General features: G+C 33.9%; 1 protein-coding gene across 4 annotated transcripts in view; it reads left to right on the forward strand.

Moving 5' to 3' along the window:
* The window catches only part of LOC130901242 (ATP-citrate synthase), a 52,249-nt gene that overhangs the window by 22,947 nt on the left and 12,622 nt on the right, over positions 1 to 16,680 (forward strand). For all 4 annotated transcript variants that reach the window (XM_057812451.1, XM_057812453.1, XM_057812452.1 and 1 more), the window contains exons 3-7: positions 2,596 to 2,888; positions 10,323 to 10,566; positions 12,863 to 13,042; positions 13,171 to 13,440; positions 13,930 to 14,141. In XM_057812451.1, the coding sequence (XP_057668434.1) occupies positions 2,596 to 2,888; positions 10,323 to 10,566; positions 12,863 to 13,042; positions 13,171 to 13,440; positions 13,930 to 14,141 (1,199 nt within the window). The remainder of the gene's footprint in view (positions 1 to 2,595; positions 2,889 to 10,322; positions 10,567 to 12,862; positions 13,043 to 13,170; positions 13,441 to 13,929; positions 14,142 to 16,680) is intronic.

Consider the following 16,680-nt stretch of genomic DNA (forward strand, 5'->3'; position numbering starts at 1 on the left):
CACTGCGATAAATAATTTATAAAGATCAAGCTGATAACAAATTATTAAGTGTTCCATAATTTTTATTTATAGAAATTTACAATTTCAATATAGTATGAAATATATTATGATTTGATTTGCAGTTATTAAAGACGTTATCATTATTAAAACTTGTCTATACAATCCTGACTCCTCCTCAAATTAAATTGAGTATTTTTTCGTCATTATCTATCCTTCTTTGATTTCCTTTAACATAATTCATTATCTCACCGCAACTTATTGACCTCTCGTCATATAACACTGACAATTGGTGACCTCTTTGATAATTATCCGTCTTTGTTTGGATTCTTCTAATGTCCACTCACTTCTTTCATTTCATCGTGAACCTTTCTCGCATATCAGTAACAATTTGTGTTCTCTTGATCATTGTCTGCCTTTACATTACTTCCTCTAACATCTACTCACTCCATTCACATCTTTATTTCCGAATCTTCTTGTCTCTTCTTCATATAACACTGACCATTGGTAGTCCTTATGATCATTGTCATTGTCCACCCACTTTTTTTATGTCTTCGTCTATACATTTTCTTAAATCTTTCTGGTAGAAAAGGGACTTTGATCAACTTCCGTATAGTTCACTCCTGTTCATTCATCTTCACTTTATCGCAGATGGAACTTTCTCATGTAACATTGACAATAGGTACTCAATGGGTTATTTATTTCTTAGTGACCGCACCTCATGAATTGTGTATACCCCTGACAATTTTTCTAACGTCCACTCACATTATTATTTTCTCTGTGTGGATCCCTCTATTATAAAATTAAGCATCAGTAATCAGTTCTGGCCAATGTCTGCCCTTTATGGCCTTATTAAACGCAGTTCTTTCGGTTGAAGAGTATCATGGAATGGCGACACTCTGGTTCTCCAAGACCAAAGAAATTTCGTGTCGAAAAAACTGCTGGAAAAGTTCTTGCTTCAATTTTTTGGGATTGCCATGGAGTAATCATGATTGATTTTTTGGATAAGGGTAGAAAAATGACTGGAGATTACCATTCGACATTACTGACCACTTTACGGGAAAAAATTGAAGAGAAAAGATGCGGAAAGGTATCCAAAGGTGTTTTGTTTGTGTGACAACGCCCCTGCACACAAATCTCATGCTGTTATGCAAAACATTAGTGATTCAGGGTTTGAATTACTAGAACACCACCCTTATTCACCAGATTTGATCTCTTTTCTCAACTGAAAAAAAGTTTAAAAGGTCGTAAATTTCCTTCCAACGAGGAGGTAATAAAAGATGTCTGGTTTGCAGAGCAAGAAGAAACATTTTTTTAAAGGTTTAGAGACGTTGCAGATTCGCTGTAACAAATGTATCCAATTAAGAGGAGAATATGTTGAGTAATAAAATATTTTGACATTGAAATTTTGTTTGGTTCTATAGTAGGCTAAAAATTTCTCAATATATCGTCGTATATAGGTATAATACAGGCTGTCATAAACACCTTGGCTCGAAGGATGTATTGTATCCCGAATTTTGGCTTTGACACCGGTGATACTCAATATTTACAACGGATCTATTAATTCCACCCCTTTTTAGAATATTCAGAGTGTAGAATGGCTCTAGCTGCCAAGGCTTTTGATCTTCATTCGCTCCTTGGTGTAGTGCTCCGTATATTCTCATACTTCAATAGAATGTAGATAGAGGTTTCGTCCTCTACGTAACAGAATCTCTACACTTTGCATCATCGACCTAGCGTGTCTATAGAGTAAGCATTGTCTTAACAAGACTTCTGTCAGTACCTATTCGTAAATTGACCTTACTTAGGTTGATATATTCAGTAGATTTTTGGCTGTAGGTTACCAAGAGTGTATTTACCTATCTCAACCTCTTTAGATTATCCCAGTAAATGATTTTTTCCCTATATACCTCCTTCGCTAGTGATTCCTCTATCGTCTCGCACCGATTCGATAGAAGTCCTACGAATAGTTTATCCGATCATTCCTTGACAAGTCTCTCCTCCCCTCCACTCCTGGTGTGTTTCGAAACCCATTGAAGGATAGCTCTATTATGTTTGCCTTTTGTCGTACGAGTATAACATGTTCGCTTCAATTCTTTTCTAAGTTCAACTGGATACACTTTTCAATTCCATATTATTCTGCTCCAAAAGTACTTGGTGTGTTGCCCAAGCTTTCTATATATTGGTTCTGAACTTGTTTAATCCCATTCCAGTTTTGTTTACTGTTTCGGAGCTATCCGTGTACCCTTTAATGGCATCTCTGCTCATTACCAATATGGTTTTTTTTGTTCCCTTTAACCTTTAAAGCTTAGTTTTAAGATACATTTTTTTCTGAAACCTAATCTTTTTCGGTATTCATCCCAGATTTGATGGAGCTTTCGGTTTACCCTTTGTGACTCTTTTTCCGAACATATTGAGTGAGGTTTCGCGTTTTCATGTCCCCTTTTGTACATATGCAAGCTAGTTTTTGTACCTTCTAGATAATGATTCTCGTAGTGATCCATCCAGTTTTAGTACGTAAGACCAGTTCCTCATACGTGATGATAGGCCTTGCTATTGCTGATTTATTGATGATTTAGTTATATTATTCATTTACAGGTCTTATAGCTGTAAATAAAGATTTAGATGCGGTACAACAATGGATATCCGAACGTATGAACAAAGATCAAAAAGTCGGTAACGCCACGGGAAAATTGCGTAACTTCATCATCGAACCGTTCATACCGCACAAAGAAGAAGAAGAAACGTACGTCTGCATATACTCACATCGTTACGCCGATACTATTTTGTTCTATCATCAAGGAGGTATCGATATCGGAGACGTCGATAGTAAGGCTGTTAAACTTGATGTGCCTGTTGGAGAAACTGTCGATGAAGCTACTATAATCAAGGTAAGTAAATTACAATCAATTAGTGACCTAAAGAATTTGTTTGCTGATCTGAGGAACTAATGGTACCGAAAAAAAATCCTTTTAGTGTTGGATGGTGCGTTGCCCGTTCTATAGGAAGATGCAACATCTTTTGTGTCTGCTGGTTTACTCACTACTCGTCTCCCGCTTCCTCTTTAGGAGTACAAGGTGTGACCATAAACATGGGTGCGTTATAGGAGGAATGAATTCGTTTTGAGAGCTTTTGAGTTGCCCAACAATCCATTACATCGTTTCTTTTCATACATATAACAGTTTCAAAATAATTAATCAGCGAAATAATGATTAAACCTCTATTATTGAGAGTTGCAACGAGGTCCCCCGGTTCTTTTTCATCAAATTACCTCTGTTAATGGGACTTTTTGAACCATGTTAAATGAGATCTGAATTCTAAGACTCTTTCGATCTTTACCTCTTAATTAAGACTCTTTAGCTGAATTTCCTGTGAGTGAGACAAATTAATCAGGTTTTAACACATTTTGACATGTTTGTTTACATACATTTAGTCACGTCTTTCGCGCATGCTTTGTTTGTTAGTACTATTTCAGGTTTTGACCTAAGAACAAGGGAATAAAAGTGTACAAAATGTACAAACGTAAATATGAAACGTCATCAAAATGTCACTATATCACCTTCAATGAATTTAGCTGGGTTCTGACAGAAATGAAAATAACATGAAGTAACATAAAAAATAAAATAAAAAGCTAGAATTTACTTTAAGGAACTGCTAGATAGCATCTAAACATGATTGAAAAACTAAGTTGGAATTTCATAACCGTTGGTGACATTCATATTGAACACACACACTACCAATACACCAACACTCATAATTACACTGTCTGATGCGCGTTTATACTAAATTTTTCCACCAATAAACCTTCTACTGCGAAAATTAATTCCAGCGGGAAAACCTTCTTGGAGGGAATTGAGACAAAGGGCCAATTCCTTTCAGCCCACACTATAGTTTAGTAGCCAAGGAATAAATTTAAAGTTTTCATTTTCTATAACCATTTTTAGATGGTTTTTTAACAAAAATTAATAAAAAATATCAAAACACTGGGAAATTTACGAACACAAACAATAATGTTGTCAGGTTTGTGTCAAATATTTTTGTTTCAAAATCTACTTCCGATTTATAAATTGTTTAGAAAAACATGATATGTTAAGAAGCAAAGATATAACATGCATATTCTAAGTCGTTGATTGCTCAGTGTAGATGCTCCTTGCCTTTCAACTGCGGATCCCGGCTCGAATCTAGGAAAATTCACTTTTCCAATTTTTTATATATGTACAGAATTGAAGTGAAAATATTTACGGTTTACTTGATAAACTATCAAAAACCGTTTTTTGTAGCAAAACAATATAATATTTTATCCAAGACTATTGTATAATGTACTCATTATACGTCTGCTTGCTCGACCTTAATAATACCCATTAATCGCAGCAGTGATTAATGAATAATTAATCACTGCTATCAGATGATTTTCTTTATTTAGCTGTATTATATTGTTTTGCTACAAAAAAAAATTGGTTGTCATAATTCTATCATGTAAAACACTTTTCAATTTAGTTCTGTACACATAAAAAAATTTTATGAAACCATATTCGAACCCGGTACCCGCAGATTTAATGCACGGAGCATTAACACTCATTTATTAGAGAAATTGAATGAGTTGATCGTATATCTGTTTCTTAACGTAGCAACAATTCATAAATTGAAGTAACTTTTGGAACAATATAAATTTGGTTCAATCCTGTCAACATTATTGTTTGTTTCTCGGTCTTTTCACCAGAAATTAGAAGTGCCTCATTAAATTTATTGCCGGAATAGTCAAGGAAAATATGTCATATGGCATATGAATTTTGAACTAGCAAAGGGGATAATTAATAACTATAAATAAATACCATCCTTTTATAAATCGAAAATTGCACTCAAGTTTCTCTAGCTTTGATGTACGGATATTTTAAATAATTGATACGTTGTTATTTCATAAAATGTACTTACATTAGAATATTTAAAGAGGAATTTATGCGATATTTTTTTTTAATTCGTCAATAATAATTGTCTATTGTTCGGTTTCATATTTCAATAATGGAAAAAATTCTTAATGAAACGTATAACGTTAATGACGACAGTTGCATCATAATTAATGAATTGTTGAAAAAACCAAAATCGTCGACACCATGTGTTGATTCTTATACAGGGTGTTCACTTATAACCTCTGTGATTTGTATAAGACTATGACGATATGAATTTCAATCCTCTTGGATTTTCATTAATAATCATACACAGATTCCTATTTTCCTATGAAGTATCCCTAACTCTGATAATACATACAATAGCCTAGGAAGTTGAGCTAAAAAAAACACTGCAGGGTGGAAAAAACTCGATAAGTCGCAAAAATTACAGTATTTGTTCAAAATATGATGCTTTTTGGGAAATTAGTATTATTGTGTTATCAAATAAAATCAGTTCGACTTTCTATTAAATAATTGATTTATCAACATTGTCGGCTCAATATCACAAACTTAATATAATTTACGATAAGCATCACTAGTCAGTTAGTGGAGCAGGAAGCCGTTCTGTTTGTGGAACATCGATAAAAATAATTAAAAGAGAAAACGGCTATATCGATGGAAAATAATATTAAAACAAATTTCGATAATCATAATACAATCTAGTTCATCACATAAAATTATTTATTATTGCACAATCATTAAAGATAAAACGTAAAAATTACTGATTTGCTGATTATTAATTACGCAACAACCTAATAGAAATGCAAAAAATGTTTTATGATAAAGTTAACCTTTTAACGTCACTGAGCAAACTGTAAGGTTTGCCCGTGTATTTGACCTCACACGTGTGAATCACCCTTACACTCACTGGTGACGCCGTCTATAGTTCTTTCGTCCTCTAAAAACCAGCGACATTCCGGATCGTCCGTGACGAGAATAGCATGGAGATCTTAGATAGCAATGTCCCGATTAAAATCGCGCCTGTTTTACAGAAACAGTTTATTGGAGAAACAGACAGAAGATCCATCTATGCCTTGGTTATGGTCATGCCAAGTATTTCTATCAAACAGAGCATGTCTAGCTAGCATATTACTGCTACCAAGTATTGGTTCTGGTTTGCTGAACAAAGTCTAGTGTTACCAACCACCTAAAGAAGCTAAATCTTGCAAATATCATTCACCAATTCATGTAGAACTTTTTTGTACTCCGTTATATGCCTAGAGTACATAATTTCGGCATTTATAGCAACTCTGCGCCCTAAAATATCTTTCTGCCACATTCCATTACAGCGAATACTTCGCCTTGGTCGAAGGTAGCGTGTTACCAAGTAGGAAAAACGCCATTATTTTAGGATATCCTCCGCTCAGACCACTCAATTCATGCTGAAGCTATCCAGTACCTATTTTTCAGTATTGCTTGCTGCTCTGTTTGAGATGTGTCCCTCTAAGCCCTATCCATTTCGTTACTGCCTATCAAAATGATTGGGCATTCAAGTTCATCTCTTATTCAGTTAATCCAGCGTGCGATGTATATTTAGATCTACAAATTTCTGTTTATTTAAATATATATTCGTCTTTATTTCATACATTTGTATACGATCTTTATTATAAATGTTTCATACATTTCAAAAACGGCAATATAAAGAAGAAAAATTGAAACAAATTGAAGAAAAATTTCAGAAGAAAGAGATAAGATCCTTTTATCAAGAAACGAAAAAATGCAAAGAGGGTACCAAACAATAACCAGCAACCTTAAAACAGAAGAAGGGACAATGGTGCATGAATCACAAGAAGTAGTGCAGAAAAGGAAAGAGCACTTTCAAAAATTACTAAACGGAAATGGAGCAGAACAAGCAAGGGAAATAGAATAAAGTGATCTAGAGGAAGACGGCATTAAAAAAAAAGTACCAAGTGAAGTAGAAGTGAAATTCATAATAGCAAAACAAAAAAACAACAAGAAACCAGGGGAAAATGAAATTACAGCAGAAATGTTAAAATGCGGAAGAGAAAAGTTGAAGAGATGCATGACCAAAGAATGGAGGAAAGCACTAATATGTCCGATTCCAAAAAAGGTGATAAACTGCTTTGCGAAAAATATAGGGGAATTGTTTCTATCAAACAGAGCATGTCTAGCTAGTACATTACTTGGAAATGTGATACCTGCAGTTTTAGCTACACCAAGGGTAGGTTGTGGACCCATTGGTGATTTTGCTAATCAGAGTCTGGTGTTACCAACCACCTAAATGAACTAAATCAATCATTCACCAATTCATGTAGCACTTTTTTGTACCCCATTATATGCCTAGAGCACATCATTTCAGACGTTGTGACCTTTATAACAACTTTGCGCCTTTAAGTATCTCTCTACCACATTCCATCACAGAGAATACTTCGGCTTGGACAACGGTAGCGTGTTCCTAAATAGAGATAAACCAATTATTTTGAGGTATCCTTCGCTCCGACCAAGCCATTCATGCTGAAGCCATCCATCAGTATTGCTGGCTGCTCTGTTTGAGTTGTGTGCCTCTAAGCCTCATTATTAACGTTCACAATAGCCATTTCGTCACTGCCTATCAAAATGATTGGGCATTCGAGTTCATTTCATGTTCAGTTAATCCAGCGTGCGATGTATGTTTAGATTTCAATTTGAATATCGATATTCGTCTATATTTCTGTCTTACCAGATACATAAATTTTCTGTACGATCTTTATTATAAATATTCCAAACACTTTTCAATCGCGACAGTCAAGGCTAAGTTTCTTAACTTGTTACATATAAGAAAGTCTACTTGCTTTGGATAATTCCACCGTATATGGAAATTGGTAAAAAAATTACCTTAAGAATGTAGTACTTAGTATTGAGGAAAATTTTGTGGTAATTTTAAGCCAACGAAATATTCATTAAATGCCACATAACATTATAATAGAGTATAAGTATTTAATGTTGATATTAGTAATTTAATAATCAAATACTACTCTCAAAAGTTACTTAAAGTCATTAGTAGTTGATAGCTTCACTAAATTACTAATTTCGGAATGAGAAAATAATTGTGGATTTTTAAATACTATTTTCTTTCCACGCAGTAGAAATCGTATGGAATAAAGGAGCAATGAATGCCAAAAATATCTTAGAAGTTTGTTGGCATGAGCCTAGGGCAAATGCAGCAAGTGAGGGAAAAATATGTCATTTTTCTTTTTCGACGGAGGCGTTGTTTTTATGTATTTAAAACGAGGTACAGGATTACTTTAACGAATTTTCATATTTTTCTTAAAATTGTAACATTCACATTTGAACAATTTTGGAAAGAAGAGGGCGAGCCGATTACACTACTAGACTTTCTGATATTTTCATTTTGTTAACCAATCTTACTGGGTTTCCAAGTCCTATTACGTTTTACAGCTAAAAATTATTCTCCTACATTAACTAAAATACCAAAAGTCTTGACCCCCCCCTGGTTATTTAATAAAAAAATATTTTCAAATTTATAAAATGTACTCAATCTTATACTTTAGTATAATAACACTCGTATGTGATGCAAAGAAATTTAAATTTACGTAAACAAAAATATACAGTAAACCAAGTGTGAAAATTTTTATTTTGAGAAAAAAGATATAATGTAGTGTAAAAACAAATTAGTAGTTCGTTTAACCGCCTCTTCTTGCAGTCAATTGGATTTTTCTGTACCATTATAATCCCACATATGTTCAACATGCATGGTGATTTTGCTGGCCAATTCATTCTTTGGATATCTTCTTCCTCTAGGAGGTTTTGTATCATTTCCGTGCGATGTGGTCTGGCATTATCTTAAAAAATGAAATTTGCTCAATCTTCAGCGTATTTGGTACCTGTCATTTTTCGCTCAATAACAATAAGTGGTGTACCACAAAACATCACGGATCTGTTATGATAGAGAATAGCATCTCTGGTAAAATTGAGTCTCCAGACCCTTTCCCGACGACTATCACTGTGAAAACCAAATCGGGACTCATCGGAAAAAGGAACGTTACACTATTGCTATAAAACCCAATCCCTGTGCTCTTGATCCCATTGGGGACGGGCAGCTATGTGTCGTCGTGAAAGTCTAGGCACCCTAAAAGGTCTTTTTGCCCTCAAATTCGATGAATATGCTCTCCTTCTGATGGTACTTCTCGAAAAGGCCCTTTGGTATGCTATCAAAAAGTGACTTAGAACGACCGTTACCGTTATAAATCGGTTTCTTCGAATGAAATTAGCTATGTAACGGTATTCCCTCTCTGATGTAACTCTTTGGCGACTCGTGACCGGTCTTCGCGCAACGCTTCCAGTTTCCTGGAAAAGGGCCACTATCCGCCTCACCGAAGTGACATATTCAGACGAAGGGCAATGTGGTGATTAGATAAACCTTCTTGATCTGAGGCCACTATTCTTGCTTGATCAAATCATATTATCATATTACCCGGAATTTTCAACAAAATTTAAATGGAATCGCTGTCAAGTTAAATCGTTAAATGCGATTTCTTTTAGAAAAATTCATATATTTACGGACGAAAATAATGTTTTCTTACGATATTGTTCATATTTTTATGACAAAGTGCCACAAAATTTAGAAACAAAAAATGGGCTAAAGACACAGGAAAATAAGGGGAGCCAAGACTTTTGGAAATGTGTGTAGTCGTTGATGATTCAGAGTAGTGTTTGGCCATGTTTACACGAAATAAATCAGTTTATTCCGTAATCAAAACGATCATCATCTGAGTGGACTGCAGCCGGTGAACCACGTCCTAAGCGTCCAAAGGCACAACAGTCAGCTGGGAAAGTTATGGCTTCAGTTTTTTGGGATGCGTATGGAATATTGTTCATCGACTATCTTCAAAACGGAGAGACAATCAATAGCGAAATCTAGCCCCAAGTGGCTACTGTCTATTCGCTGATCTCAAAAAAATTCACGTCGCTAAGAAATTCATCCCAAATAAAGAATCAATTGCTGAAACAGAAGTGTATTTTGGGGCAAATTGTAAATCCTTCTACAAGTACGACATCGAGAATTTAGTAGAAATGCGGTGGAATGCTTGTAGTGCTGTTCAAGGAGATTATATTGATGAATAAAATCGATTTTTGGCAAGAAATGTGTTTTCTTAGTTAGTGACATGATGACTTATTGAGTGATGGTCACGTTAGGTCTTACATAATATGTAGGTTCATCATCCTGTTGAAACCAGATGTGTCTATACATTCCATTGAGGGTTGATTCCCTACAGTATCTGCTTAAAAACACACTTTATAGACGTTTTTAAAAAGAAAAAAAATATTAAGAATATTTCAAATTATATATTTATTATGTCTATATTGATGATTTAAACCAAAAGAAAACTAAAGTTTTTATTTGCTTTCGTTTTTCAGGTACTGCTAGGACAAGTGCCCGAAAATAAAAAACAAATGATCGCTAATTTCATTGCCAATCTATACAAATTGTATGTGGGATTATACTTTACCTATCTAGAAATAAATCCACTAGTTGTGACAGAAAAGGAGATTTTCATTTTGGATTTGGCTGCGAAATTGGACGCTACCGCTGATTTCATTTGCAAACCGCAATGGGGAGAAATCGATTACCCACCTCCATTTGGAAGAGATGCTTTTCCAGGTGAGGTCTTTATGAAATATATTTTTGTTACCATTTGACTTATATTTCCTTTATATTGAAATCTTTTTTTTCCTTACTCTTTCTCTCCTGTAATTTGATGTATTCATTTCTTCCTCTATCAACTTTTCTTTTTTGAAATTTACCTCGTTAATCGGCCAAATTAGATTGTCACACTACATTTAACTTCTTAGTTGTTATTTTTATTTTCTAATCAAAATTTCACCGACTTTTAATTAACATATTGACTTGAAATTTCGCACACTTTCTCGCTTTTGGTGTCAATACTTAATTGGATAAAAAATATGCTGAAATATAAAACTAAGTGTAAGTGTAATAGGACTGTAGTTCAAATATAAACCGGAATTTTTGAAAAATCGCGCGAAAAAGCTAGTATCGTAAATGTTGCTGCACTGGATGCCAGACGGGTTTGTTGAGAAGCGTAGAGAACACTCTCGAATGTGGTTAGGAACTTACCAAGGCACATTGCAGATTTATCCTAATACTTTTAACTGGAAGAGCTGTATCATTTGCATTTTTGAACCGCTTGCTTCCCAGATTTGATCTTCTTATATCCATACAGACAGTTTATAATACAATAAGAATTACTCAGCGACCCATGGAGAGATTCATGTTAGGAGTGACATTACGAGATAAAATCCGAAACAAAGAATTACTTTGAAGAACATAAGTTACGGATGCAATTGATAAAGCCACACATATAAAATGGGACTGGACTGGCAAGATTATCAATTAATAAATGGTTAGGATGGTATTCCAGAAAGGAAGCGTTCAGAAACACGTGACCACCATCGAAGCGATGGGCCGATGGACGGACAATTTGAAAAGAAAATCTTTCAGCAGGATTCAAGGCGCCGAAGACCAATCAAAACGGAAGAGGTTGTCCGACAGTGAACGAGAAAGGCTGCTAAATGACGATGGTGATGTCTAGGTTAATGGAGGAGTTGCGGTTCATAAACCACTACGTCTTTCATATGATAGTGTCAACTTATAATCTTTTTGTAATGTTTTTCCACGTAAGTCTACACAGGTTTTTACACTTATAATTGGCACAATTCGTTATTTCAATGTGAAAGTTATGTGAAAGAGCTGTTAACTTTGAATCGCCATTGCTTAAACCATGCTTGATGTCTATGGAAGTGATGTTGCAATAACTGGGACTTAAAAAGCCATGATGACAGTATCATTGGTGAAAGTTGTGATATTGGTATTGTCTGATGTTATCATATCTACGGTATATAGGGGTTACAGTGTTGATCTGAGGACACTTTCTTGAGGTATTACAGAGTGGAAAGGATGTATAGTGGTGTATGTTTCCACTAATTTAAACTGAAAGAATCTCTCGATCAAGTAAGAGTAGACTTATTGGAAGTGGCATTTGTTTCGTAAACTTTGCTATTAGCCCTTTGTGCCATACCTTATCCAAAGCTTGAGACATCTTGCAATAGTTTTTGGCTTCTAATGCTTCTATTGTGTTCCTAACTACTCTGTGGATTTCTTCGATTGTGACATGATGTTATCGAAAGCCGAATTGGCAATTGAGTTTCAAATTATCTTCTCTCTCTCTATTTATAATGGTAGAAAGCTCATTGGACAGTAGTATGAGGGTTTGAACTACCTTCCACTGAGAAGGGAAGTAAACCAGTCTTAGAACAGCGTTGAATATGTATCGGGTGGGTAGCTAAGAACGGCCGTCGGCCATATAAAGGAACGGATTATATTACAGCTTCGAGGAAACAAAATTATAACAAAAATTGCCAAGAGAAACACGTGGAAATTATTTTGAGATATTTAGGTTCACCATTTTGAAAATATAAAATTTATAAAGCAATTTTCAAAATAATATTGATTGAAAGAATACTACAGACAATACAAAGCATTTCATTAGCAGAAATTGAAACTGATGTCTTATCCACTCTTTATAAATTATAAATCTTATAGACCTAAAAAGGATAAAAAAATTAAATATAACTGTGAACATTGTCAATTTCATCCTATTGCTCCTGTACTCACTGTGTAGATTCTACTTCCTCATTTTATGGTATCCATCATCATCATGCCGTTTATTCTTTTGGAATATGGCTAGCGCTTTGTGCGCTTACAAATCCCTTTATTGGGGTGGATTATCCCCTGCTTCTTCTTGTTACAGTTTTTTGTTTTTGTTGGATTTTTTCCTTGATTTTTTTCATTCTGTTATCGGTTATACTGTAGTTGTTTATTATTTCCCATTAATAATATTACATCTTTTCTCCATAAACATCTATTAATTTAATTTCAGAGGAAGCATACATTGCCGATCTGGATGCAAAGTCAGGGGCTAGTCTTAAACTCACTATTTTAAACAAATCTGGAAGAATCTGGACGATGGTAGCCGGAGGTGGAGCATCAGTTATTTACAGTGATACCATTTGTGATTTAGGAGGAGCCAGCGAATTAGCTAATTATGGAGAATATTCAGGTGGGTAATGCAACAAATATTTTAAATTTACATAGGAAAGGATTCACCTCAACATCAGATAATCCTAGCTGGGTACCGACAAGAAAAAAATCGAATAAGACGCGCCATTAAAATAATTATTTTATTAGGTGCCCCCACTGAACAACAAACGTACGAATATGCCAAAACTATTTTGTCCCTGATGACCCAAGAAAAACACCCGCAAGGAAAAGTTTTAATTACTGGAGGAGGTATCGCCAATTTTACCAATGTAGCAGCTACTTTCCGAGGTATTATTACAGCATTGGTCCAATTCAGAGAAAGATTAATCGAACACAAAATCTCTATATTTGTAAGAAGAGCCGGACCTAATTATCAAGAAGGTTTAAGAAGGATGAGAGAAGTTGGACAAACACTAGGTAAAAAATTAGTTTTTTTTTAATTTTCTACTTATAAAACCTTTTTATTCTATATTTTATGATAATTTGTCTTGATTTTAGGTCTTCTTTAAATGAATGTCTTTTAAAAATGTATAAAATGTTGATGTTTCCATCTAAAATCTAGACAAATCATAATAAAAAATTGTTATAGTAGTAAATAAAAAAAAATGTAACTAGAAAGGCTTCCTTCCAAAATTATGATAATTGTTCCATTAAATCTATAAAATACATACAAATTTTATAAATTAATATTTTTTGTTATTTACTGATTGCTTATAGTAAAAAATGTGCTATAATCACTTGCGCCGAGAGTGCGGCGTCTTTTTTAATTGTCATATTGTTTTTAAAATCAAAATAATGTCCTTTGAACTCTGCTGTTTTCACTTTGTAGGGATTACGAAAAGCAGTGTTAGTGCTTGGAATAGAGAAATTTAAATAGAAATAATCAAGTCACTTGTTATTTTTTAGGTATTCCTTTATACGTATTCGGTCCAGAAACCCACATGACCGCCATTTGTGGTATGGCTTTGGGTACAAGACCAATCCCGCCGGAAAATCAAGTGGAAACGGCAACGGCAAATTTCGCCTTACCGAGCGGTGAAAAAGAACCGAACAAACAACGACTCTCATCCGAAAGTAAAGATACCCCCAAATCTTCAGCATCCACTAGAAACGCTGTGGTAAGTTTTTTGTTTTCTTAGTTTTTACCTGGACGCTTGGGGCTTGGGAATTTTCTGTGACTGTTTGAATATAAGTTTGTGATTAATAGCGCACGATTTACTAATTCGTTCAATATATTTGTGTTTGTTTTGGTAGTTAGTGGATTGTAAATTTGCCGGACAAGCTTATGTAGTAACACTTAGCCACGTAGGCTCCTTAGACGGTATGCAGATAGAAGAACTTGATTATTCAAGCATTCGATAAAATGATAGGATTGCGAATTGCGATTGCTATTAACAAAATAAGTTGTAAAGAAATAGTATTAAGTTTTTCGTTAATAACTCAAAAAAGATCATTTAATCAATTTAGATAAAAATTCATTTAAGAGGAAGAAATTTCCGATAAAAAATGCGAGCGCCGCCCCTAAAGAGGGTATAAATAGTGGGATAAAAGGTATAAATAATTGGTCTATAAATTTGAAAATTCGTGGAGCCCTTTGGATATACAGGGTGTTTCGGAATAGCACTCCAATTTATCGGGAAATGATTCTATAGATAAATATAAGGAAAATCCTAGGTATTTTTTTAACTTCTTTTAAGTTAGATTTAACAAAAACTTTGTCAAAAAATGATTTAGTTAGAAAATATATCACATTTTTATTACAAATATTTATTTGTAAAATCAAAACTCACAATATGGATCACTGAGGATATAGATAAAATAAAATTAAAACTATCTTGATCGATTACAATTTCAATCTCAATGGCCTCTCGTAAACGATTAAAAAGATATACGAGTATGTGATTCATATTAATACTATTTTTCAAATTATTACTGTCTCATTCATAGAACCTTGATGCCAGAAGGATGTTCTCATGGCATTCGCCTATAGTTAAGATTATATTGATTCTTTCTTGAAGAGAATATTATTTCATCTTTTAAAATGTTACTACAAAATATTATCGTTTAAGTAAAAACTAAAAAACTGAGATTATCTCCCTAAACTAAAAATATAACTAAAATGGCCGGCTTAGACATAAATAACGATTTTGCTAATAATGGCAAATCTGTCAAAAATTGATACATAACTAGAAAGACGCATCGGATCATATAAAATCTCCTCTTTCTGTAGTCTTCACACTGATGAACTATTCGCAATATTACAAGCGTTTAAACATGCCCAACAGCATCTTTATCTCCCTCTAAGCTTTTGATACCGTCTGCCAGGGGTTTTGGACAGTTGGTATATTCAATTAGAAACTGTAATTCAATTTTCTTAAAAACCGACAATCCTAGTTTTTTTAAGGTTTCATTTTAAGTTTCCTGAACCTTCTTCAAAAGATCTATAATACATTTATAATATTAATTCCATCTTGTTGGACATGGATTCGCCGAAGATTTCCCGGTAGTTTCAAAATATATTTCAAACGCTTTGGGAGACCTGGAATAAAAATTCCAAATTTCTTGGCATTTAATCATAGTTGCATCATGCAACTTTTTATATGAAATATTATATTTTGAAATCTTGCCTGAATAATGTCATGAGAGGTAATTAAATGCAATGTGTGAGTGGTACATCTTTCATGGCTAGGCAGTTGATATGTTTCTTCAGGTTTCTGAGATTCAGGAAATTCCTTTTAGAGGAATGTCTCATCATTACCGTCATGTTCATTTTTCTACATCGGAATATGAAGAAAAAATTCCATTAGTAGCGTCCACTCTCAAATCAGCTTTTCAATAAATTTTAAATGCTTTTAACATATTTGAGCCATTATCAGTTACAGTTTTTGTTATTTTTGGTACCCTCAAATGATACTCTCGTATGTATGTCAATGATCAGTTCTGCCACTTTTTTAAATGTATGGGTTCCTTCAAATCTTGTACAAGCAAGAGTAAACTATTTCTTTCAAATGTGTGAGGATTGATCCAATCCATACCTTGGTAACTTTTCTTTGATGATGACCAAACATCTGCTGTCGTACACACATAATCAAAAGTTTTTAATTTTATTTTTAGATTTTCCCTATATTCTGCGCACTTATCAGCAATTCTTATATGTGCGACGGCACATACATTTTGCTAGTTTTTGAGCACCTTCAATTAGAGTACTAAATGATTTATTTCCGATAATAGATATTGGTGACATTTATTAATTATGAAATCTATAACAAACTTGTCTAAATTAATTAACACTGGCAAAGTAGTTAAACGAGTACTTTCTATCAGTTTTTTTCATCAGTGTGGTACCACATTTTTTCTTTTTGGAGGTTTTGGTTTGAGATTTTAAATTTTCATACTCTGTCAATAGATCACCATGACCTTTTATCTGGAAAAAAAATTAATATCATTATACATTCACACATACACAACCAGAACTAGCTGTTGCAGTTTGTTTATTTACATACACCTATGTAACAAATAAAAAATATCAAATTTGATTACTTTACTCTCTTTTATATGTTTTAGAGCATTTCTTACAAACAGCCGATATATTATTACTCTCACTTCCAGCATCCTTTTTTATATCTTTAAAACAATGCTTCATTATCACTGGTAAAG

Source organism: Diorhabda carinulata, chromosome X (assembly GCF_026250575.1).
Source record: "Diorhabda carinulata isolate Delta chromosome X, icDioCari1.1, whole genome shotgun sequence".
Taxonomy (NCBI): Eukaryota; Metazoa; Arthropoda; class Insecta; order Coleoptera; family Chrysomelidae; genus Diorhabda; species Diorhabda carinulata.